General features: G+C 39.7%; 1 protein-coding gene across 1 annotated transcript in view; it reads left to right on the plus strand.

The window, feature by feature from the left end:
- Nucleotides 1-26450, plus strand: part of NWD2 (NACHT and WD repeat domain containing 2) — a 201637-nt gene that overhangs the window by 101496 nt on the left and 73691 nt on the right. The window contains exon 3 of the mRNA XM_032632883.1: nucleotides 8254-8370. Coding sequence (XP_032488774.1) covers nucleotides 8254-8370 — 117 coding nt within the window. The remainder of the gene's footprint in view (nucleotides 1-8253; nucleotides 8371-26450) is intronic.

The following is a 26450-nucleotide window of genomic DNA, read 5'->3' on the forward strand; positions in this document are numbered from 1 at the left end:
CTTACGTATATAGATTGTTTTATTGATTTTGTCTATTGTCATGCTGGTTCTACACTATTATAACACTTTCAATTTTTAAGTGAATTTTTAAAAATTTTTATTGCAGTATAGTTGACTTACAATGTTGTGTTAGTTTCTGCTGTACTGCAAAGTGAATCAGTTATACATACACATACATACACTCTTTTGTAGATTCGTTTCCCATGTAGGCCATTACAGAGTATTGAGTAGAGTTCCCTGTGCTATACAGTAGGCCCTTATTAGTTATTTCATATATAATAGTGTGTATATGTAAATCCCAATCTCCCAATTTATCTCATCCCTCCCCTTACTGCCTGGTAACCATAAGTTTGTTTTCTACATCTAACTCTATTTCTGTTTCGTAGATAAATTCATTTTTACCTGTTTTTAGATTCCACATGTGAGTGTTACCATATACTATTTGTCTTTCTGTCTTACTTCACTCAGTATGACAGGCTCTAGGTCCATCCATGTTGCTGCAAATGACATTATTTTGTTCTTTTTTATGGCTAATACTGCATTGTATATATGTACCACATCTTCTTTATCCATTCCTCTGTTGACGGATATTTAGGTTGCTTCCATGTCCTGGCCATTGTAAACAGTGCTGCAGTGAACATTGGGGGCACATGTATCTTTTCAAATTATGGTTTTCTCTAGATATATGCCCAGGAGTGGGATTGCTGGATCATATGGTAGCTCTATTTTTAGTTTTTTAAGGAGCCTCCATACTGTTCTCCATAGTGGCTGTACCAATTTACATTCCTACCAACAGTGCAACAGGTTTCCCTTTTCTTCACACCCTCTCCAGCATTTGTTTGTAGATTTTTTGATGATGGCCATTCTGACTGGTGTGAGATGATACATCATTGTACTTTGGATTTGCATTTCTGTAATAATTAGTGATATTGAGAATCTTTTCATGTGTTTATTGGCCATCTGTATGTCTTTTTGGAGAAACATCTATTTAGATCTTTAGCCCATTTTTTGATTGGGTTGTTTGCTTTTTTGATATTGAGCTGCATGAGCTGCTTGTATATTTTAGAGATTAATCCCTTATCAGTTGCTTCATTTGTAAATATTTTCTCCCATTCTGAGGGTTGTCTTTTCTTTTTACAGTTCCCTTTACTATACAAAAGCTTTTAATTAGGTCCCATTTATTTTTGATTTTATTTTCATTACTCTAGGTGGATCAAAAAAGACCTTGCTGTGATTTATGTCAGAGTGGGGTTATTTTAAGATTTTTTTTTTTGATGTGGGCCATTTTTAAAGTCTTTATTGAATTTGTTACAATATTGCTTCTGTTTTATGTTTTGGTTTTTTTTTGCCTCTGAGGCATGTGGGATCGTAGTTCCCCAACCAGGGATTGAACTGGCACCCTCTATGTTGGAAGACGAAGTCTTTTTTTTTTTTTAAACATCTTTATTGGGGTATAATTGCTTTACAACGGTGTGTTAGTTTCTGCTTTATAACAAAGTGAATCAGTTATACATATATATATGTTCCCATATCTCTTCTCTCTTGCATCTCCCTCCCTCCCACCCTCCCTATCCCACCCCTCCAGGCGGTCACAAAGCACTGAGCCGATATCCCTGTGCCATGCGGCTGCTTCCCACTAGCTATCTACCTTACGTTTGTTAGTGTATATATGTCCATGACTCTCTCTCGCCATGTCACAGCTCACCCTTCCCCCTCCCCATATCCTCAAGTCCGTTCTCCAGTAGGTCTGTGTCTTTATTCCTGTCTTACCCCTAGGCTCTTCATGACATTTTTTTTTCTTAAATTCCATATATATGTGTTAGCATATGGTATTTGTCTTTTTCTTTCTGACTTACTTCATTCTGTATGACAGACTCTAGGTCTATCCACCTCATTACAAATAGCTCAATTTCGTTTCTTTTTATGGCTGAGTAATATTCCATTGTATATATGTGCTACATCTTCTTTATCCATTCATCTGATGATGGACACTTAGGTTGCTTCCATCTCCGGGCTATCGTAAATAGAGCTGCAATGAACATTTTGGTACATGACTCTTTTTGAATTTTGGTTTCTCAGGATATATGCCCAGTAGTGGGATTGCAGGGTCATATGGTAGTTTTATTTGTAGTTTTTTAAGGAACCTCCATACTGTTCTCCATAGTGGCTGAACCAATTCACATTCCCACCAGCAGTGCAAGAGTGTTCCATTTTCTCCACACCCTCTCCAGCATTTATTGTTTCTAGATTTTTTGATGCTGGCCATTCTGACTGGTGTGAGATGATATCTCATTGTAGTTTTGATTTGCATTTCTTTAATGATGTTGAGCATTCTTTCATGTGTTTGTTGACAGTCTGTATATCTTCTTTGGAGAAATGTCTATTTAGGTCTTCTGCCCATTTTTGGATGGGTGGCTTGTTTTTTTGTTATTGAGCTGCATGAGCTGCTTGTACATTTTGGAGATCAATCCTTTGTCAGTTGCTTCATTTGCAAATATTTTCTCCCATTCTGAGGGTTGTCTTTTGGTCTTGTTTATGGTTTCCTTTGCTGTGCAAAAGCTTTGAAGTTTCATTAGGTCCCATTTGTTTATTTTTGTTTTTATTTCCATTTCTCTAGGAGGTGGGTCAGAAAGGATCTTGCTGTGATTTATTTCACAGAGTGTTCTGCCTATGTTTTCCTCTAAGAGTTTGATAGTTTCTTGCCTGACATTTAGGTCTTTAATCCATTTTGAGCTTATTTTTGTGTATGGTGTTAGGGAGTGATCTAATCTCATACTTTTACATGTACCTGTCCAGTTTCCCAGCACCACTTATTGAAGAGGCTGTCCTTTCTCCACTTTACATTCCTGCCACCTTTATCAAAGATAAGGTGTCCATAGGTGCGTGGTTTTATCTCTGGGCTTTCTATCCTGTTCCTTTTATCTATCCTTCTGTTCTTGTTCCAGTACCATACTGTCTTGATTACTGTAGCTTTGTAGTATAGTCTGAAGTCAGGGAGCCTGATTCCTCCAGCTCTGTTTTTCGTTCTCAAGATTGCTTTGGCTATTCGGGGTCTTTTGTGTTTCCATACAAATTGTGAAATTTTTTGTTCTAGTTCTGCGAAAAATGCCAGTGGTAGTTTGATAGGGATTGCATTGAATCTGTAGATTGCTTTGGGTAGTATAAGTATAGCTTATTCGAGATGTTTCCTGCTTTTAAGGTGGGCTTGTATTGCTATAAACTTCCCCCTTAGAACTGCTTTTGCTGCATCCCATAGGTTTTGGGTCATTGTGTCTCCACTGTCATTTGTTTCTAGGTATTTTTTGATTTCTTCAGTGATCACTTCATTATTAAGTAGTGTATTGTTGAGCCTCCATGTGTTTGTATTTTTTTTACAGATCTTTTCCTGTAATTGATACCTAGTCTCATGGCGTTGTGGTCAGAAAAGATACTTGATACAATTTCAATTTTCTTAAGTTTACCAAGGCTTGATTTGTGACCCAAGATATGATCTATCCTGGAGAATGTTCCATGAGCACTTGAGAAAAATGTGTATTCTGTTGTCTTTGGATGGAGTGTCCTACAAATATCAATTAAGTCCATCTTGTTTAATGTATCATTTAAAGCTTGGGTTTCCTTATTTATTTTCATTTTGGATGATCTGTCCATTGATGAAAGTGGGGTGTTAAAGTCCCCTACTATGAATGTGTTACTGTCGATTTCCCCTTTTATGGCTGTTAGTAATTGCCTTATGTATTGAGGTGCTCCTATGTTGGGTGCATAAATATTTACAATTGTTATATCTTCTTCTTGGATTGATCCCTTGATCATTTTGTAGTGTCCTTCTTTGTCTCTTCTAATAGTCTTTATTTTAAAGTCTATTTTGTCTGATATGAGAATTGCTACTCCAGCTTGCTATTGATTTCCATTTGCATGGAATATCTTTTTCCATCCCCTTACTTTCAGTCTGTATGTGTCTCTAGGTCTGAAGTGAGTCTCTTGTAGACAGCATATATAAGGGTCTTGTTTTGGTATCCATTCAGCCAGTTTGTGTCTTTTGGTGGGACCATTTAGTCCATTTACATTTAAGGTAATTATCAATATGTATGTTCCTATTCCCATTTTCTAAATTGTTTTGGGTTCGTTATTATAGGTCTTTTCCTTCTCTTGTGTTTCTTGTCTAGAGAAGATCCTTTAGCATTTGTTGTGAAGCTGGTTTTGTGGTGCTGAACTCTCTCAGCTTTTGCTTGTCTGTAAAGGTTTTAATTTCTCCATCAAATCTGAATGAGATCCTTGCTGGGTAGAGTAATCTTGGCTGCAGGTTTTTCTCCTTCATCACTTTCAATATGTCCTGTCAGTCCCTTCTGGCTTGCAGGGTTTCTGCTGAAAGATCAGCTATTAACCTTATGGGGATTCCCTAGTGTGTTATTTGTTGTTTTTCCCTTGCTGCTTTTAATATGCTTTCTTTGTATTTAATTTTTGACAGTTTGATTAATATGTGTCTTGGCGTAGTTCTCCTTGGATTTATCCTGTATGGGACTCTCTGTGCTTCCTGGACTTGATTAACTATTTCCTTTCCCATATTAGGGAAGTTATCAACTATAATCTCTGCAAATATTTTCTCAGTCCCTTTCTTTCTTTCTTCTTCTTCTGGAACCCCTATAATTCGAATGTTGGTGTGTTTAATGTTGTCCCAGAGGTCTCTGAGACTGTCCTCAGTTCTTATCTTTCTTTTTTCTTTATTCTGCTCTGCAGTAGTTATTTCCACTATTTTATCTTCCAGGTCACTTATCCGTTCTTCTGCCTCAGTTATTCTGCTATTGATCCCATCTAGAGTACTTTTAATTTCATTTATTGTGTTGTTCATCATTGTTTAATCTTTATTTCTTCAGGTCCTTGTTAACTGTTTCTTGCATTTTGTCCGTTCTATTTCCAAGACTTTGGATCATCCTTACTATCATTATTCTGAATTCTTTTTCAGGTAGACTGCCTATTTCCTCTTCATTTGTTAGGTCTGGTCGGTTTTTATCTTGCTCCTTCATCTGCTGTGTGTTTTTCTGTCTTCTCATTTTGCTTATCTTACTGTGTTTGGGGTCTCCTTTTTGCAGGCTGCAGGTTCATAGTTCCCGCTGTTTCTGATGTCTCCAGTGGCTAAGGTTGGTTCAGTGGGTTGTGTAGGCTTCCTGGTGGAGGGGACTAGTGCCTGTGTTGTGGTGGATGAGGCTGGATCTTGTCTCTCTAGTGGGCAGGTTCACGTCTGGTGGTGTGTTTTGGGGTGTCTGTGGACTTATGATTTTAGGCAGCCTCTCTGCTAATGGGTGGAGTTGTGTTCCTGTTTTGCTAGTTGTTTGGCGTAGGTTGTCCAGCACTGTAGCTTGCTGGTCATTGAGTGAAGCTGGGTGCTGGTGTTAAGATGGAGGTCTCTGGGAGATTTTCGCCGTTTGATATTATATGGAGCTGGGAGGTCTCTTATTGATCAGTGTCCTGAAGTTGGCTCTCCCACCTCAGAGGCAGAGCCCTGACTCCTGGCTGGAGCACTAAGAGCCTTTCATCCACACAGCTCAGAATAAAAGGGAGAAAAAGTAGAGAGAATTAGTAGAAGTATGAAGAAAGAAAGAAAGGAGGGAAGGAAGGAAGAAAGAAAGAAGGAAAGAAAGGAGGGAGGGGGGAAGGAAGGAAAAGAGACAGAAATAGGAGGGAGGGGGGAAGGAAGGAAAAGAGACAGAAATAAAGAAGATACAGTAAAATAAAGTATAATAAAATTATTGAATTAAAAAAATTATTTAGAAAAAAAAAAGGGACAGATAGAACCTTAGCATAAATTTTGGAAGCAAAGCTATACAGACAAAATCTTACACAGAAGCATACACATACACCCTCACAAAATGAGGTAAAGGGGAAAAAATCATAAATCTTGCTCTCAGAGACCACCTCCTCAATTTGGGATGATTCACTGTCTAAAGGAGGGAAGGAAAGAAAGAAAGAGAAAGAAAAGAAAGAAATAAAAGTATAATAAAGTTATTAAAATTAATTATTAAGAAAAAAATGTAAAAAAAAAACCATGGACGGATAGAACCCTAGGACAAATGGTGGAAGCAAAGCTGTACTGACAAGAGCTCACACAGAAGCATACACATAGACATTCAGAAAAAGAGGAAAAGGGGAAAAAAATCATAGATCTTGCTCTCCTTCTTGATGATTCGTTGTCTATTCATGTATTCCACAGATGCAGGGTACATCAAGTTGATTGTGGAGCTTTAATCCGCTGTTTCTGAGGCTGCTGGGAGAGATTTCCCTTTCTCTTCTTTGTTCTCACAGCTCCCAGGGCTCAGCTTTGGATTTGGCCCTGCCTCTGCGTGTAGGTCACAGGAGGGCGTCTGTTTTTTGCTCAGACAGGATGGGCTTAAAGGAGCCGCTGATTCGGGGGCTCTGGCTCACTCAGGCCATCTTAGTTAGTATAAATCATAGGTAGATTCTGATAATTCCAGTGAGCTATAGAAAGACTACTCCCATATAGCTCTATTCCCTTTTCTCCCTTTTGTGCTATTATTATTATATATGCAACATCTAATAAGTTACAGTGACATAATTATTACATGCAACATCTAATAAGTTACAGTGACATAATTATTACTTTATATAATTTTATGTCACAGAAGATGTGAGAGGAATAGCAGTTGTATATTTATAGCTTTTGTTACATTAACTTGCATTTTTACCATTTCTGTTTCTCATTTATTCTAAATCCTACCTTTCCTCAGATATCAAACAGTATCAGCCACAAGGACGAGGACCAGGTTCTGTGTATGGTTGTTAGTTTGTGCATGACACAACTAAGTTACCATTCACATTGCAGATTTGTTTGAGAGTTTATTGGCAGATGGCCAAAAATGGACTTGTTCTAGTAATTTCACTATATAAAGTTCAGTAAATTACAGTTCTGTCCAATTAAACTTCCTGTGATGGTGAAGTATTCTATATCTGCATTTTCCAACATGGGAGTCAGTAATCACATGTGACTATTGAGCACTTGAACTGAATTTTTAATTTTAATTTATATTTAGTTTTAGATAACCACAGCTAAGGGCTCTCATAGTGGACAGTCAAGTTATAGTCTCAGATGTCCCTCTTTCTTAATATTGTGATTAAACCTTGTCAAGTAGATTAAAAGAAAGAACCCCAAAATCAGTGCTGATAGTTTCATATATTATAAAACTCATGGACTGAGCCACGGGAATATTTTTTTAGAGAAGTAGTTATATCTCTGTCAGCCATCTAATGACTCAAATGCAGATAGACAAAGATTTGATACAAACACACTTGTGTGGGGCATTGGCCAGGAGATGGAAAGTATACAGAGCACTTGGGGCACAGTGGGGGACCCCATGCTCTGTGCCTACATCTCACTGAATGCCATGCAAACAGCCAGTAAGGAGGAGAGGTTGTTTTTTCTGCTTGTGGGAAATAAAGGAAAAGAAGAAATCTTCAAAGCTACAATGAGAAACATTTAGCTTATGTAGACAGCAATTGAGTAAAAGGAATGAAACCCATTCTGCTCTCCATAGCAAATTTTTCAAAGAGTGTACTTGTAAAAGTTTTTTACAGACTCTTTCCTCATCGTCTTTGAAGTAAGGAGATAGAGGATCCTATTATCTTCACTTCTCAGTGAGGCATACCTTTCATTGTTTTCCATACATGTTTTTTCAGATATGTATTAATGAAAGCTAAGCTGCTTAGAGGTAAGATATAAACAAAATGTCTCTGTGGGATAACAGGTTTCTTTTTCTATTTTTATTTTTTACAGAAATGTAGCTATTTAACTTTGGGTCAGTATATGTGAATGCCCATTATGGTTTTCCCTTCTCATATTGAGACATAACAGTAAAATTATACACTGTTATTTGTCTCCAATAATGTAGTAACTATATCCCAGCTGCTTTCAGACTTCTGAAATCCTGTTACCATTTCAATATAATGAAAGCCTGAATTGCAAAGCCTCTGATATTTAACATTTCATTTTCTCTGGGGCCATGTCAACAGTATAATCAGGAACAAAAAAAAATTATAGTGTTCATCCCCCAAACCATCATGGGATTTAAAAAAAAATACCTCTTTAGATTGATCTTAAAAATCATTTTCCCTCTGCAAGGGAAAACATGCTGCAAAGAGAAAAGTTAGAAGTCACATTAGCTTAATATTGTGAATATAAAAGCCTCCACATCAATTGATTTTTCGCACAGGTGAATTAACGCTGCCTCATCCATTGGTCCCCAGGTCATAGATCTGTACTGGGGAATTGATGAAGAGGAATGGGACAGCCCTGAGCTCCAGAAGACCCGCATGAAGCTCCTGGAGGATTGTTTGAAAACTTCTGCAGGTCCATGTTTTGTTGTGGGTATAAAAAAAACTTAATGCTTTCTATTGTAGATGAATGTGAGAATTCTTGATTCGTGATTCTTAAGGGGCTTTTAGAATGGGGAAAAAAACCTAGCTTTTCTGTATTTATTTAAAATTCTTAAACTGTCTCCTTGCCCTCAATGTGTGAGGACAAAATCCTCCCCTTTCCATAAGAAGCACTGCAAATTAACAGTGAATAATTTGAAGTGGTAATCAAAGGATTGACTTGGGGTTGACAACAATTTCCACAACACCTTGTGATCAGCAGTAAGGCTTACTGTGTTAGTCCTCCAATAATTATCCTAATTTTCCTTATATTTTATCATGTAGTATTCTATCCTAGTATCTGTTTCTCAACATTAGAATTTCTGGCATATTTTTTTAAATACTGTGGCCGAAACATTATTAAAGTAAACCAAACATATGGTCTCAGATCCGCCAATAGGAATTGATAGGCTCTGGAAAAAATTTCTTTTTGCAGTGATTTTCAGCTAGGGATGTTGAACAGGAATATTATTATTAGTTTGTCATTATCTTCTAAAGAATATCCACTCCTCTGTGTAAACACAGTGGTGGTAAGAAGGTCACTCTATGGCAGTGATGTGCAAAATCACTGCCTCAGTTTAGCTGAAGAGAAAGACCTTATCCTGAATCCCAACAGCTCCTACCAATTGATAGGGAAGTTGACCCTTTCGACACAGGATGTTCTGAGGCTGACAGATGACTGTCAAAATTACTATGATATGAAAATGTCATATCTTATATTTAAATACTAGGTTCAGTGTATCAATAAAAGTTTTTAATATTTATTTGCATGTCCATCTATATTCAACTCCACATAAGATGTAAAGTACATAAAGTCTCTATAATATTTTTAGTATGTGGATAAATTATTCATTTATCAACCAACTACTTACTGAATGCTGTTCTGTGCCAGGGGCAAGTTGACCCATATGAAATGGTCATTTTTTTTAGGCCAGTTTCTTATGATTTAATGTTAGAATTGAACTAAAAGGTAAGACTTTCTACCCTCATGGAGCTTGTGTCGTTATGTGGGGCTAAGAGGAGACGGCAGGCAAAAATCAAAGAAATAAGTAAAATAAACAATCAGATGGTGACAAGAGCTGTGGAGAAAAATACAAAAAGGAAGGAGGAAAGGGAAGAGCAGTGAGGGGAGAGACTTCTAATTTTCCATAGAGTAGATGGAGAAGGTCTCACTGATAAGGTGACTAAGGAGGGGAGACAGGAGGAGGGACAGGGAAGAACCGACTGGATATTCCAGCTCAGAGCTTTCCAGGGAGAGGAATGGGGAACATGCTTGGCAGGTTTAGGGAACAGGAAGCAGGCGGGTGTGCCTCCAGCAGTGTGAGCAGAAAGGGAGAGTGTGGGACTGGAGGCCACAGCATGGGGTTTGCCATCTTGAAGTTGGCTGTAAAGATTTTACTTGCACTTTGACATGAGAAGCAGAGTGTGTTGAGCAGAGGACTGAAGAGATCTGACTCATTTTAAAGCCTACGACTGCTGGTGGTCAGACAGAGGGAAGAGCATGAAGAAACCCATTAGAAAGCTAATGCAATATGCAAAACAAGAAGAATACATGGGTGGAGGCGGGTTGAAGAATGGACATCTAAAAACAGTGTCTTGTGGTCTAAACAGACTGCAGAAAGTCCTGAAATCCATACAGATATACAAAGAGCTAGCAGTGGAAGAGGAATTAAGACTTTTTCCCTGAGTCTGAGGATAGAACTAGACCAGTGGGTAGAAATTACAAGGAGACAGAGTCTGTAGCTTCCTCTCAGGTTTTGGGGTCACAGATCCCTGGGTATGAACATTTCACAGCTGTGGGACACTGGAGGAACTTCTTTACCATTCTAAGTCTTGGCTTCCTTCTATAAAATGGAGATAATAGTTACTTGCCTCCTGGGGTCTTTCTGGGGATGAAATGAATTTACAGGACACTTTTACTTATTTGTTGTTGTAAGCATTATTTCTCGAAACTGTCTATTTTATGGGTGATGCACTCATTACAAAGTTTTCATCAAACTAGAGAATACAAATCACTCTGACAGAGGTGCTGTAGGAGAGATTCAAACTTTGGAAGACAAGTTAGACCGGATTCCATCATGCTTAGAAAGCCAGATTTAGGAAGAATAAAGAGCTATGTGTATGTCCTGGGGCATCTCTATTGCTATGATCTCCATAGCTTTATACTGATCCAGCCTCAGAAATTCAGGAATGAGAGAGACATTCTCCTTTTATCACCCTGTAGTGTGTGTCATACCCGAACTAAAATTAGTCATGACCATTAATCCCTATAATTTACTGGTAGGGGAATGAATAAAGACTTGCCAAGTTCATGCAGGCTCTGAGAGTAAAGGTTAAATGATAGAACATCAGTAACCACTGAGCTTAAACAAATCATTTATCCCTCCTTCTCTTCACTGTTACACGTTGAAACTCAAGGCAACCACGATAAAACCCTGTGGACAGAGGATTATTCACCCCAGTGATCCTAAATCACAGAAGGTTCATTTCACTGCTTATAGGAGAAAGCACGCCTCTCATGGCCTTTCCTGTTGTAACTATGGTAACAGCGGGCATATGTGTGTCGCTTTTAAGCTCCGGTTTCCTTGCACACTGCTCCCTTGTGACATTTCTACAAGTCATGATGACCCCCTGGGCTGCAAAGCATGGCATATTACTTCCCCTAATGCTGAAGTGTTTGGCAAGAAAATTCACCATTGCTGAATTAAAAAAATGTTTTTATATCTTCAAAGTCTTCACAGATATTAGCCCTTATGTTAGTTACAAATTCAGTATCAAACAAAGCTTTCATTTTAAGTACCCGGGGGATTGAAGTCCAAAGGGAAACATAAGCGTTGTATGCACATGGCTCTTTTCAACTTCATTTCCTAAAAGTTGTCCTTTGAGATATGGCCTGAGGTCCTAGAGACACGCAGGCTGTGCCTGCTAATCCCAGACAATTCTTTGTACGCATGCTTTTGGTCAAAAGGATAGAGTGATAGAGTAAGGTACCTGGACATGTGTCCAGTTTCACTCTCAGGATTAACTTGGGAGATGTATCACACAGAAATACAACATCTCTACTGAGGAAGAATAGCATTTGTAGACATGTGTTTAGAGGAAGCCTCTGACAGTGGGAAAAACACAGAATTTTTAGTTTACAACTGGAGTTAGAGCCCTAGTTCTGACAAGGCAGCTCACCAACCTCACCACACTTTAATTCTCACATCCATAAAATGGGAAAAAATAACAGTAAACTAAATGTTGAAGAAATATCAAAGGTTTGTTGTGGAAACCAAATGTGATGATGTATGTGAGTTTTTTATAAACTATAAAGGGCTACACAACCATTAGTTATTATTAAATTGTGATTTCAGTTATTTTCAAATGAGAAAAAATGTTTTTATTCATACTGGGCATTTATGTGGCATTGGAAAATTTTCCCTTTGAGAATGTTGATGATAGCCTCAATGTAGAAAGTGTTAAGTCTTGATTCAGACAGTCAAATATTAAAGGGTTTTTTAGTTCATTCTTTCATGGCTGTGTTGGGTCTTCGTGGCTGTGTGCGGGCTTTCTTTAGTTGCAGAGAGCAGGGGCTACTCTCTTATTGTGGTGCACAGGCTTCTCATTGCAGTGGCTTCTCTTGTTGCAGAGCATGGGCTCTAGGCACGCGGGCTTCAGTAGTTGTGGCACACGGGCTTAGTTGCTCCATCGCATGCGGGATCTTCCCAGACCAGGGCTTGAACCCATATCCCCTGCATTGGCAAGCGGATTCTTAACCACTGCGCCACCAGGGAAGCCCTGGGTTCATTCTTAACATTGTCAAATGTAGAGCATATACATTAATTTGCTGAAATTTACTTAGTAAGACCTTAATCTGCTCCCAAGGAGGGTTTTTGACCAGGATTGCAGTAAACAGGGAGACAGCTCACAGTTGAGTCCAAACTCACTATCTGTTTCTCCTTTTAAGTGCAGAGAATTGCCTCAGCCTTCGCAAAGTGTGGAAACTTTAGCAGAATCTTTCCCGCACCAGTTTGTCCCACCCACTTAGTTCATAAACAATGCTTATGAAGGGGAGAAGAATTTGCCTGTTGGAGAGAGCAGATTCCAGGTACATGCTACCTATACCATCCCCATTTCTCTTCACAGTGTGTATTTATGGGGAGAGGGGAATTTTCTTCTTGTCATCCCTCCATATTTGGAGTACCCCCGGAGAATCGCTTGGGGAGTTTGGGCATTGACTCTGGACCTTGAGCAAAGGCCCATCTCTTGGCAGAAGTTGATAAAAGCAAGTGCTCTGCTGGCTTGAAGAACTGGAGTTTGAAAAGCTTAGATAACTTTAGTGAAGCTGCCCCAAATGTGTGCGTGCTCTGGGGGGTGCAGACAGCATCTCATTACATTCCCTCAATCCATAGTCTGGATGATGTGAAGATTTACTGAGGAAAAGGTAGCGGCAGCTTACTCTAAGCGAGCCAGGCTAGGCCCATGCATCCAGTAAAAAGAGTGCCAGTTAGAGACAGGTAAGAGGAGATTCCATGACTTCACATTCAGAGTCAGGACAAAGAAAATGCTGTCTGTGGTATTGTTCATTGCTTTGTCGGTTGCTAGGAGTCTCAAGAAGCCAAAGCCCATGTAGCATTCTCATTGGGGCTACCAGATCGCACAGATATAGTATGTTGGCATTGGAAAGAAAAACAGCCAAGGCCAAAAGAATGGAACTATTGCCATCATAGATGCTGAAGCAGCCTCCCCACCCGGCCCCCAACAACACACACACTGCCATCAGTGGCACGGGACTGAGAAAGAACAGGCTATGCTCTTGCCTACCACAGGCAGCTTCGGGCAGGCGCTCTTAAAACCAGTATGCACAAAGGGAGAAGATGGAAGCTAGAGGGCTAGATTTTTAAACCAGAAACATGAAAACTTAAGGAGTTAGACTGCAAAATCTATTATTCAGCAAGTTTAAGTTTTTCCACTAGCCAGAAGAGTAAAGACAAAGCCACGGCTGTTATTGGTAAAAATTAAACCATTCCGTATTTGTACATCACTGAGTGACAGTAGTGAACTAAACCTACAGGATGTAGATCAGCTCATCATCACCTTCACAGTTAAATTATGCCTACTTGATGGTTCAAGTTTAGTTTCTTATTTAAAATAATTTTAAGAAAATCATACTGTGAGAGTTCTTAAATCATTGAATTTGAAGAAAATTAGGGTTTTTATAAAAGTTTAGCTTTGGAAAAATAGTTCATTTTATCCACATTTCAACTTATGATTGACTTACCATTTTAGGTACACGAAATAAAATACACATGAAAAATTAAAACAAGTGCTTAGTTTGTACTTTAGCAACAGGTACAGGTTTTTTTTGACTTAGTTCTCAAATTTATAAGTACAGATTTACTAAAATATAGTACTAAAATGGGAACAGATTTAAACTAGAAAATCATCTAAATTAAAGAATCTAGACATTTTTTTTTTTTTTTTTTTTTGGTACACGGTCCTCTCACTGTTGTGGCCTCTCCCCTTGTGGAGCACAGGCTCCAGACGCGCAGGCTCAGCGGCCATGGCTCACGGGCCCAGCCGCTCCGCAGTATGTGGGATCTTCCCGGACCGGGGCATGAACCTGTGTCTCCTGCATCAGCAGGAGGACTCTCAACCACTGTGCCACCAGGGAAGCCCTTAAAGTCCCTTTTAAAAAAACATTTAAATAAAAATCTACAACCTCAGATTTTCTAGATATATTTTGCTTGCACAATCAAGAATTCTTTACATTAAAATTAAGATTGTCCAGTTTAAATCAGCTAGACATCATAGTTCTAAGATGGGTTCCATTAATAAATTGGTTCCAATAGACATTCCAATAATAAATCACTTGATCACCACCAAAAAAAGTTAGAATGGGCAAACATTAAAAAATATTGTTTAGAGCTTCCCTGGTGGCACAGTGGTTGAGAGTTCGCCTGCTGATGCAGGGAACACGGGTTCATGCCCCGGTCCGGGAAGATCCCACTTGCCGCGGAGCGGCTGGGCCCGTGAGCTCCGCAACGGGAGAGGCCACAACAGTGAGAGGTCCGCATACCAAAAAAAATATATATATATATTTATTGTTTTAAAACTAATGCTAGTTATCACACTGGTAGCAGCCAAGAGAGCTGTTTAGTTAATTGTTGCTAATATAGAAAATGTTTCCACAATAAATTTTTATTAATACATAAGCTATTTTAATAGTTTAACTACTTCACAGCCTATGTAAAATAGCACCTTTTTTGTGGAAAAAGAATTATGGAGAAAAGAAAGTGAACTGGAGAGCAGTTAACCTCCTTATAACTTAATTGGTAAGAAAAATGTTCACTTAAAACTAGGACTGTAACAACCTAAAGAGCTAGTAGAGTTATGGAGACAAAAATGATTAAAATTTCCAGAGAGGAGTCCTTCCTTGGTGAGCTGGTTTTACAGACAGAGGCGTCCCAAAAGCATCAGCAGTTGTCATCATGAGACATTTGCTGGGCATGGGAAACATGGATGATAGAGAGCTGGGATGAAAAAGCAGAGTAAGTTCTTCCACAGTCTTTTGGCATTTAGGAGACAAAGTCCGCTAGAACCTAAGAGGAGTATTCAAAGTGCTTGCCATTGAAACATTTTAGTGCAAAGAAAGCTGAATCAAACTATAATAACCTAGTTTCACCCAGTTCAAATACTGAATGGACTGACATGATTAGCTTCTGAGTCTAACATAGGAAAACGCACCACTAAATAAAAGCTCTTTTAAATACAATGCCCAGAATACAATGAAAATTATAAGACATGCAAAGAATCAAGAAAATATGATTAATAAAAAAGTAGACAATAGAAGTTAACCCCCCAGATGAACAAGATGATGGAATGGGCAATCAAAAACTGTTAAAAAATATGTCAATGAAAATAAAAGGTTAAAGCAGAAACTAACACACCATTGTAAAGCAATTATACTCCAATAAAGATATTAAAAAATAAAAAAAGAAGAAAAGGTAAAGGAATGAGATAATTTCAACAAAGAAATGAAATCTATTTTAAAAATTGATTTTAGAACTAAAATACAGAAGATATAAAATTTAAAACTCATTTGATATACATGTGGAATCTGAAAAAATTGGTATAGACGATCTTATTTACAAAGCAAAAATAGACACAGAGAACAAAAGTATGGATGCCAAGGGGGAAAGGGGATTACACCTCCCTTTGCTTCAGATGAAACTAGAGCTTCATCACATCATGAAAAATGATCAGTTACGACCCTAAATCATCAGAAAAGAATAAATGATTTTTAGAATTCTCTACTGAGAAAGATTTGCATCAAAATAGTTAAAGTCTAGCAAACTTGAGTTCTTCAGAATGACTCGTTAAAGCCCAGATCTCTAGATAGTGGAGGTGAAACTCTCTGCTCCTTCCACAAAAACGTCTAGTTTGTAGACTTGAAAATCAAACGTATGGATACCAAGGGGGAAAGGGGGGTGGGTGGGATGAATTGGGAGACTGGGGTCGACATATATACACTATTGATACTATGTATAAAATAGATAACTAATGAGAACCTACTGTATTGCACAGGGAACTCTACTCAATGCTCTGTGGTGACCTAAATGGGAAGGAAATCCAAAAAAAGAGGAGATATATGTATATGTATAGCTCATTCACTATGCTGTACAGTAGAAACTAACACAACATTGTAAAGCAACCATACTCCAATAAAAATTTTTTTAACTCATTTGATGGGCTTAAATAGGAGACTGAACATAAGACTGGATTAGAGAACTCAAAGAGAAGTCAATAGAAAATATCCAAACTGAAGCACAGATTTTAAAAAATAGGAAAAACAGAATGGAGCAGAAGAGACATGTGAACCACAGTCTCTCATAAGTGTAACTGGAGTCCTAGAAAGAGATAGAGAAAGAGGATGGGAAAAGAAGTAACAAGTGAGAATTTTCCAAAACTTTTTAAGGCATCAACCCACACAGATTCAAAAAGCTCAGTAAACTGCGAGCAAGAAAATTGCATCTGAGTACATTATAGTAAACTGCTGAAAAAAAATAAAGAAAAAAATTAAAATCCATCAAAAGGAAAAAAAATCATTACCTACAGAAAACCCAAACTTTCAGCTGATTTTTAATAGAGAAGCTCTGGAAATCAAAAGACAATGGAAAGTCCCAAAGATTGGACACAAGATGGTGGAGTAAAAGAACCTCCTCTCATGAGCACACCAAAATCACAACTAACTGCTGAACAACTATCAATAAAAGAAAGACTGGAATCTACCAAAAAAGATATTCTACATCCAATGACAAAGAAGAAACCATAACCTGGTAGGAGGGGCGCACTCATGTTATAATCAAGTCCTGTACCACTCTGCGGGGGCAGCCCACAAACTGGAGAATAATTATATCACACAAGTTTTCGCACAGGAGTGAGAAATCCGAGGCCCAGGCCAGGCTCCCAAGCCTAGGGGTCTGGCATTGGGAAGAGGAGCCCCCAGAGCATTTGGCTTTGAAGGCTAGCAGGGCTTGACTGCAGAAGCTCCACAGGACTTGGGGAAACAGAGACTCCACTCTCAGAGGATGCACACAAGGTCTCACACGCATTGGGACCCAGGACAAAAGCAGTAACTCTGTAGGAGCCTGGGCCAGACCTACCTGCTGGTCTTGGAGAGTTTCCTGGGGAGGTGGGGTGTGGCTATGGCTCTCTCTGGGGTCATAAAAGCTGGTGACAGACACAGCGGGGACCTACCTGAACTCTGGCTGGAGGAAGACATTTTGGGTCCTTGGCACTGAGACCTGGCCCCACTCAACAGCCTGTAAGCTCCAGTGCTGGGACGCCTCAGGCCAAAACAACCAACAGGGCAGGAACACAGCCCCACCCATCAGCAAACAGACTGCCTAAAGATTTCCTGAGCCCACAGCCACCTCTCGACATGCCCCTTGACACAGCCTTACTCACCAGAGTGCCAAGACCCAGCTCCACCCACCAGTGGGTAGTCACCACCACCCCTGCCCCTAGCCAGGAAGCCTTCACAAGCCTCTAGACCAGCCTCATCCACCAGGGGCAGACACCAGAAGCAAGAAAACTACAGTCCTGCAGAACTGAGTCCACAAACGCAGATCAGAACCTACCTGGTCTCTGGCCCTAGGGTGACAAGAGAGGAGTGTACTGCTGAGACACATACAACATCCCCTATAGAGGGTCACTTCTCCAAGGTTGAGAAACATAACTAAGCTACTACATACATAAAGATACAAATAGAAATTTAAACAAAATGGCATGGCAAAGAATATGTTCCAGACGAAAAAATAAGGTAAAACCCCAGAAGAACAACTAAGTGAAGTGGAGATAGACAATCTACCTGAAAAAGAGTTCAGGGTAGGGATCGTAAAGATGACCCAAGAACTCAGGAAAAGAATGGATGCATGGAGTAAGAAGTTACAAAAGTTTTTAGCAAAGAGTTAGAAAATATAAAGAATAAACAAACAAACTTAAAGAATACAGTAACTGAAATGAAAAATACACTAGGGAGAATCAATAGCAGAATAAATGAGGCAGAAGAATGAATCAGTGAGCTGGAAGACAAAGTGGTGGAAATCACTGCCATGGAACAGGATAAAGAAAAAAGAATGAAAAGAAATGAAGACAATTTAAGAGGCCTCTGAGACAACATCAAATGCACCAACGTTCGCATTATAGGGGTCCCAGGAGAGAAGAAGAAGAGAAAGGGCCTGAGAAAATATTTGAAGAGATTATAGCTGAAAACTTCCTTAACATGGGAAAGGAAGCAGTCACCCAAGTCCAGGAAGCACAGAGTCTCATACAGGATTAACTCAGGAGGAACACACTGAGACACATAGTAATGAAACTGACAAAAATTAAAGACAAAGAAAATATTAAAAGCAACAAGGGAAAAGCAACAAATAACAAACAAGGGAATCTCCATAAGACTATCAGCTGATTTTTCAGCAGAAACTCTGCAGGCCAGAAGGGAGTGGCATGATATATTTAAAGTGATGGAAAAACCTACAACCAAGAATACTCTACCAAGCAAGGCTCTGGTTCAGATTTGACAGAGAAATCCAAAGCTTTACAGACATGCCAAAGGTGAAAGAATTCACAAACCAGCTTTACAACAAATGCTAAAGGAACTTCTCTAAGTGGAAAAGAAAAGGCCACAACTGGAAACAGGAAAATTATGAGGATGGGAAAGCTCTCCAGTAAAGACAAACATACAGTAAAGGTAGGAAACTGTCCACATACAAATTTGATATCAAAATTAGTAATCATGAGAGGAGGAGAGTACAAATGCAGGATATTTGAAATGCATTTGAAATTAAGAGATCAGCAACTTAAAACAATCATGTATACTTATAGACTGCTATATCAAAACCTCATGGTAACCACAAATGAAAACTCTATAATAGATATAAACACACAAAAAAGAAAAAGGAATCCAAACAACACTAAAGATAATCATCAAATTGCAAGAGAACATAAGAGGAAAGGAAGAAAAAAGACCTACAGAAAACAAAGCCAAAACAAGTTACAAAATGGCAAAAAGGGGGCTTCCCTGGTGGCGCAGTGGTTGAGAGTCTGCCTGCCAATGCAAGGGACAGGGGTTCATGCCCTGGTCTGGGAAGATCCCACATGCCGTGGAGCAGCTGGGCCCGTGAGCCATGGCCACTGAGCCTGCGCGTCCGGAGCCTGCTCCACAATGGGAGAGGCCACAACAGTGGGAGGCACACATATCAATAATTACCTTAAATGTAAATGAATTAAATGCTCCAACCAAAAGACATAGACTGGCTGAATGGGTACAAAAACAAGACCCATATATATGCTGTCTACAAGAGACCCACTTCAGATCTAGAGATGCATACAGACTGAAAGTGAGGAAATGGAAAAAAGGTATTCCATGCAAATGGAAATCAAAAGCAACCTGGAGCAGTAAGACTGATATGAGACAAAATAAACTTTAAAGTACTGTTTCAAAAGACAAAGAAGGATACTACATAATGATCAAGGGATCAATTCAAGAAGAGTATATAATAATTATAAATTTATATGCACCCAACACAGGAGCAATTCAATATATAAGACATATGCAAATGGACATAAACGGAGAAACTGACAGTAAAACAATAGTGGGGGATTTTAACATCCCACTTATACCAATGGACAGAACATCCAGACAGAAAGTCAATAAGGAAACATAGGGCTTAAATGACACATTAGACCATATGGACTTAATTGATATTTATAGTATGTTCCATCTGAAAGCAGTAGAATACACATTCTTTTCAAGTGCACATGGAACATTTTTCCAGAATAGATCACATGCTGGACCACAAAGCAAGTCTCGGTAAATTTAAGAAAACTGAAATCATATCAAGCATCTTTCTCAACACTATGAGATTAGAAATCAACTACAAGGAAAAAAAAACTGTAACAAACACAAATACATGGAGGCTGAACAATATGCTACTAATCAACCAATGTATCACATAAGAAATCAAAGAGGAAATCAAAAAATACCTACAGACAAATGAAAACGAAAACACAATGATCCAAAACCTATGGTATGCAGCAAAAGAAGTTCTAAAAGGGAAATTTATAGTGATACAGGCTTACCTCCGAAAATGAGAAAAATCTCAAATAAACAACCTAACCCTACACCTAAGGCAACTAGAGAAAGAAGAACAAACAAAACTCAAAGTTAGTAGAAGGAATGAAATCATAAAGATCAGAGCAGAAATAAATGAAATAGAGCCTAAGAAAACAATAAAAAAGATCAATGGAACTAAAAGCTAGTTCTTTAAAAAGATAAGCAAAATTGATAGACCTTTAGCCAGACTCATTAAGAAAAAAAAGAGCACTCAAATCAATAAAATTAGAAATGGAAAAGAAGTTACAGCTGACACCTCAGAAATACAAAGGACCATAAAAGACTACTTCAGACAACTATATGCCAATAAAATTGACAACATAGAGGAAATGGACAAATTCCTGGAAAAGTACAACCTTCCAAGACTGAACCAGGAAGAAACAGAAAATATGAACAGACCAATTACAAAATGTGAAATTAAATCAGTGATATAAAAATTCCCAACAAACAAAAGTCCAGGACCTGACGGCTTCACAGGCAAATTCTATCAAACATTTAGAGAAGAGCTAACACCTATCCTTCTCAAACTCTTCCAAGAAATTGCAGAGGAAGGAACACTGCCAAGCTCATTCTACGAGGCCACCATCACCCTAATACCAAAACCAGACAAAGATATCACAAAAAAAGAAAATTACAGGCCAATATTACTGATGAACATAGACACAAAAATCCTCAACAAAATACTAGCAAACCAAATCCAACAATACATTAAAAGGATCATACACCATGAACAAGTGGGATTTATCCCAGGGATGCAAGGATTTGTCTGCAAATCAATTGGTCTGATACACCACATTAACAAATTGAAGAATAAAAAGCATATGGTCATCTCAATAGATGCAGAAAAACAGCTTTTGATTAAATTCAACATACATTTCTGATAAAAACACTCAGTAAAGTGGGCATAGCGGGAAACTATCTCAACATAATAAAGGCCATATATGACAAACCCACAGCTAACATCATACTCAACAGTGAAAAGCTGAAAGTATTTCCTCTAAGATCAGGAGCAAGACAAGGATGCCACTATCATTCAACATAGTTTTGGAAGTCCTAGCCACAGCAATCAGGGAAGAAAAAAAAATAAAAGTAAACCATATTGGAAAAGAGGAAGTAAGACTGTCACTGATTGCAGATGACATGATATATACTTAGAAAATCCTAAAGATGCTACCAGAAACTAGGATCTAAAAACTATTCGAGCTCATCAATGAATTCAGTAAAGTTTCAGGATACAAAGTTAATACACAGATATCTGTTGCACTTCTATTCACTAAACAATGAAAGATCAGAAAGAGAAATTAAGGAAACAATCCCATTTACAATCACATGAAAAAGAATAAAATACCTAGGAATAAACCTACCTAGGAGTCAAAAGACCTGTACTCCAAAAACTATAAGACACTGATGAAAGAAATTGAAGATGACACAGATGGAAAGATATACCATGTTCTTGAATTGGAAGAATCCATATTGTCAAAAAGACTGTACTACCCAAGGCAATCTACAGATTCAATGCAATTCCTGTCAGATTACCAGTGGCATTTTTTCACAGAACTAGAAAATTTTTTAATTTGTATGGAAACACAAAAGACTATGAATAACCAAAGTAATCTTAAGAAAAATGGAGCTGGAGGAATCAGGCTCCCTGACTTTATACTACAAAGCTGTAGTCATTAAAACAGTATGGTACTGGCACAAAAAAAGAAATATAGATCAACGGACAGGGTAGAATGCCCAGAAATAAAGCCACACACCTGTGGTCAATTAATCTGTGACAAAGGAAGCAAGAATATACGATGGAGAAAAGCCAGCCTCTTCCATAAGTGGCACTGGGAAAACTGGACAGCTACATGTAAAAGAATGAAATTAGAACACTCCCTAACACCATACACAAAAATAAACTCAAGATGGATTAAAGACCTAAATGTAAGACCAACTATTATAAAACTCCTAGAGGAAGACATAGGTAGAACACTCTTTGATATAAATTACACCAAAATCTTTTTGGATCCATCTCCTAGGGTAATGGAAATAAAAGCAAAAATAAACAAATGGGACCTAATCAAACTTAAAAGTTTTTACACAGCAAAAGAACCATAAATGAAAAGACAACCTATGGAATGGGAGAAAATATTTGCAAATGATACGACTGACAAGGGATTAATTTCCAAAATATACAAACAGCTCATACAGATCAATATCAAAAAAAACCCCAAACAACCCAATCAAAAAAATGGGCAGAACATCTAAATAGACATTTCTCCAAAGACATACAGATGGCCAAAAGGCACATGAAAATATGCTCATTGTCACTAATTATTAGGGAAAAGCAAATCAAAACTGTAATGAGGTACCACCTCACACCAGTCTGAATGGCCATTATCAAAAAGTCTGCAAATCATAAATGCTAGAGAGGGTGTGGAAGAAAAAGGAACCCTCCTAAACTGTTGGTGGGAATGTAAATTGGTACAGCCACTAGGGAGATCAGTATGGAGGTTCCTTAAGAAACTAAAATTAGAGCTACCATATGATCCTGCAATCCCACTCCTGGGCATATACCCAGAGAAAACCATAGTTAGAAAAGATACATGCACCCCAATGTTCATTGCAGCACTATTTATAATAGCCAAGACATGGAAGCAACCTAAGTGTCCATCAGCAGATAGACGAATGAATAAAGAAGACGTGGTACATGTATACAATGGAATATTACTCAGCCATAAAGAACAAAACAATGCCATTTACAGCAACATGGATAGACCTAGAGATTGTCATACTTAGTGAAGTAACTCAGAGAAAGACAAATATCATATGATATCACTTATATGTGGAATCTAAAAAAATGCTACTTTTTTTTATGTTGGGGGTAGGAGTTTTGATTAATTTATTTATTTTTGCTGTGTTGGGTCTTCGTTTCTGTGCGAGGGCTATCTCTAGTTGTGGCAAGTGGGGCCCACTCTTCATCGCGGTGCGCTGGCCTCTCACTATCGCAGCCTCTCTTGTTGTGGAGCACAGGCTCCAGATGCACAGGCTCGGTAGTTGTGGCTCACGGGCCTAGTTGCTCCGCGGCATGTGGGATCCTCCCAGACCAGGGCTCGAACCCTTGTCCCCTGCATTAGCAGGCAGATTCTCAACCACTGCACCACCAGGGAAGCCCAAAAAATGGTACAACTATTGATAAGACAGAATCTAGCAGAAAAGAACTTCTACAAATAAAGGTATAAAGAAGGAACCACAATGAGATGGGTATGTGCAGTATAGCGAAGACCCATACCTCAGGTTGGGCAACCCACAAACAAGAGGTTAATTACAATTGCAGAGGTTCTCCCAAAGGAGCAGTGGGTCTGAGCCCCATATTGGTTCCCCATGCTGGGGGTCCTGCACCAGAAGATGAGCCCCTAGAACAATTGGCTTTGAAGGACAGTGGGGCTTACTTTTGGGAGACCTAGAGGGCCACGGGAAATAGAGACTCCACTCTTAAATGTTGTATACAAAAGCTCACATGCTCCAGGACCTGGAAATAGAGACTCCACTCTTAAAGGTTGTATACAAAAGCTCACATGCTCCAGGACCTGGGCAGAAGCAGTAATTTGAAAAAAGCCTGGGTCAGACCCACCTGCTGATCTTGCAGAGTCTCCTGGAGAGGAGGAGGCAACTGAAGCTCACCCTGGGGACACAAACACTGGCAACAGCCATTATTAGGAGCTCATTCTACTTCATGTTCACTGGTGCTGGCAAGTGCCATTTTGTACTCCTCCCTCTAGCTATTAGCTTCAGGACTCAACCCCACCAGGCAGCCTCTAGGCATCAGAACTGGGATGTCTCAGGCCAAACAACTAGCTAAGTGGGGACACAGACCAGCAGGCAGGCTGCCTTAAAAATGCCTGAACCCACAGCTGCACTGTGACACAGGTCCTCCACCAGAAGACCCAGGACCCAGCCAAATGCACCAGTGTGCATGCACTAGCCCTGGGACCAGCCTCACACACCACTGGGCAGGTATCAACCCTAGGAACACCTGGGATCTGACAGTGACCACCAGCCCCAGGACCACTACAGCGAGCCATGGCAGGACCCAGCCCACTCACTAGCAGACCAGCTCAAGAACCCTCAGGGCCTTGCAGCCAGAGATCCCAAGAACAGACTCTGCCCAGTGAGTCAGCACTAGCCCTGAAATACCCTGGTCCTCAGACCCCCACACAAGCAGTCCAAACCAGCTCTGGGACCTCTGGGACCCCTGGGCCCTGCAGCCAGAGACCCCAGGATCCAACTCTGCCTGCTAGTGGGCTGTCACTAGCCCCAAGTCCCAACTTCACCCACCAGTGGGCAGGTAATAATAGCCCTGGGGTTCCCTGGATCCCAACCCCACCCACCAGTGGCTTGTCGCCATCACTAGGACCACCACAGCCTGCCTTGTCAAAACCCAACCAACATACCAGCAAGCTGGCACTATACCAGGGACCCCCACAGCCCTGGCTCTGACCACAACTCCAGCTCTGAGACACCTTGGGCCCTTCAGTAAGTGTCCTCAGGATCCAGCCCAACCTACCAGGGAGATGACACCAGTTTCAGGAACCCCAGGGCCCTGCAACCAGAGACACTGGTACACAGCTCCAGCAACCAGTGAGCCAGCACTGGGAACACCCAGCCCAGTCCCTGCCCTCGGGCAGCCCAGCACCAGCTCTGAGTTACCATGGACTCTTCACAGCTAACCACCCTGGGATCCAATAACACTCACCAGCAGACCAGCACGATCTTTGAGACACCCTGAAACCTTCAGCCAGATGTGTCAGGAACCAGCCCCACCTACAAACAGGCCAACAGTAGATCTGGGAACCCCTGACCTGTAACCACTCACCCCCAAACCTGACTCTGCCCACCAGTGAGTCACCACTAGCCCAGGGACCCCACCCCCAGGGTTCCACAGACAGCTGTCTCATGACCCAGTCCTGCCAACCAGTGATTGGCAGCCTCTGAACAAGGCAGGGCCTGGCAATCAACCAGACCAGGGGCCAGTCACAACTACCAGACCTCCCATAGTAGTCAGTCTGCCACAACAGAAGGACCCATACAGCCCACATAGGGGTACCCCTAGACCTTATAGCTCTGGTGACCAGAGAGGCATGTGCTGCTAGGAAGCATAGGATGTCTCCTACAAACGGACACTTTTCCCAGGTCAGGAAATATAACCAACCTACCAGATACATATAAATTCAGATGGCAAATTAGGCAAAACAAGAGGACAGAGTAACATGTCCAAACGAAGGAACAGGATAAAACCTCAGAAGAAAAACTAAGTGAAATGGAGATAGGTGGTCTACTAAATAATGAGTTCAAGGTTAATGATTGTAAAGATGATCAAAGAACTCAAGAGAAGAATGGATGAACAGAGAAGTTAGATGTTTTTAACAGTTAGAAAACAAAGAACCAAACAGATGAAGAATACAATAACTGAAATAAAAAATACATTAGAAGGGATCAACAGTAGATTAAATGATACAGAGGAATGGGTCAGTGTGCCTAAAGATAGAGTAATGGAAATCACTGAACAGAAAAAAGAATGAAAAGAAATGTGGACAGGTTAAGAGACCTCTAGGACAACACCAATTGTAATAACATTTGCATTATGGGGTCCCCAGAGGAGACGTGAGAGAGAAAGGGGCAGAGAATGTATTTGAAGACATAATAGCTGAAAATTTCCCTGACTTGGGAAAGGAAACAAATATCCAGGTCCAGGAATAACAGAGAGTCCCAGACAGGACCAACCCAAAGGGCCCAAACCAAGACACATTGTAATTAAAATGGCAAAAATTAAAGATAAAGAGGGAATATTAAAAGCTGCAAGGGAAAAGCAACAACTTACATACAAGAGAACTCCCATAAGGCTATCAGCTGACCTTTCAGCAGAAACTGCAGGCCAGAAACTCTACAACCAAGAATAGTCTACCCAGCAAGGCTCTCATTCAGGTTTGCTGGAGAGATCAAAAGTTTTACAGACAAGCAAAAGCTAAGAGTTCAGCACCACCAAACCAGCTTGACAAGAAATGTTAAAATGATTTCTCTAAGTGAAAAAGAAAAGGCCATAACTAGAGACTTGAAAATTACAAAAGGAAAAATCTCATTGGTAAAGGCAAATAAACAGTAAAAGTAGCAGTAAATCAACCATGAACAAAGCTAATAGGAAGGTTAAAAGAAAAAAGTAGTAAAATCATTTTTCCCACAATAAACAGTTAAGGCTACACACACCAAAAAAAAGATTCAAAATAATGATGTCAAAAACAGTAATCATGGGGGAAGAAGAGTAAAAATGCAGGGTTGTTAAAATGCATTGGAGGTAACTAATAAGGACCTACTGTATAGCACA

This window comes from Phocoena sinus, chromosome 5, assembly GCF_008692025.1.
Source record: "Phocoena sinus isolate mPhoSin1 chromosome 5, mPhoSin1.pri, whole genome shotgun sequence".
In the NCBI taxonomy this organism is placed as follows: domain Eukaryota; kingdom Metazoa; phylum Chordata; class Mammalia; order Artiodactyla; family Phocoenidae; genus Phocoena; species Phocoena sinus.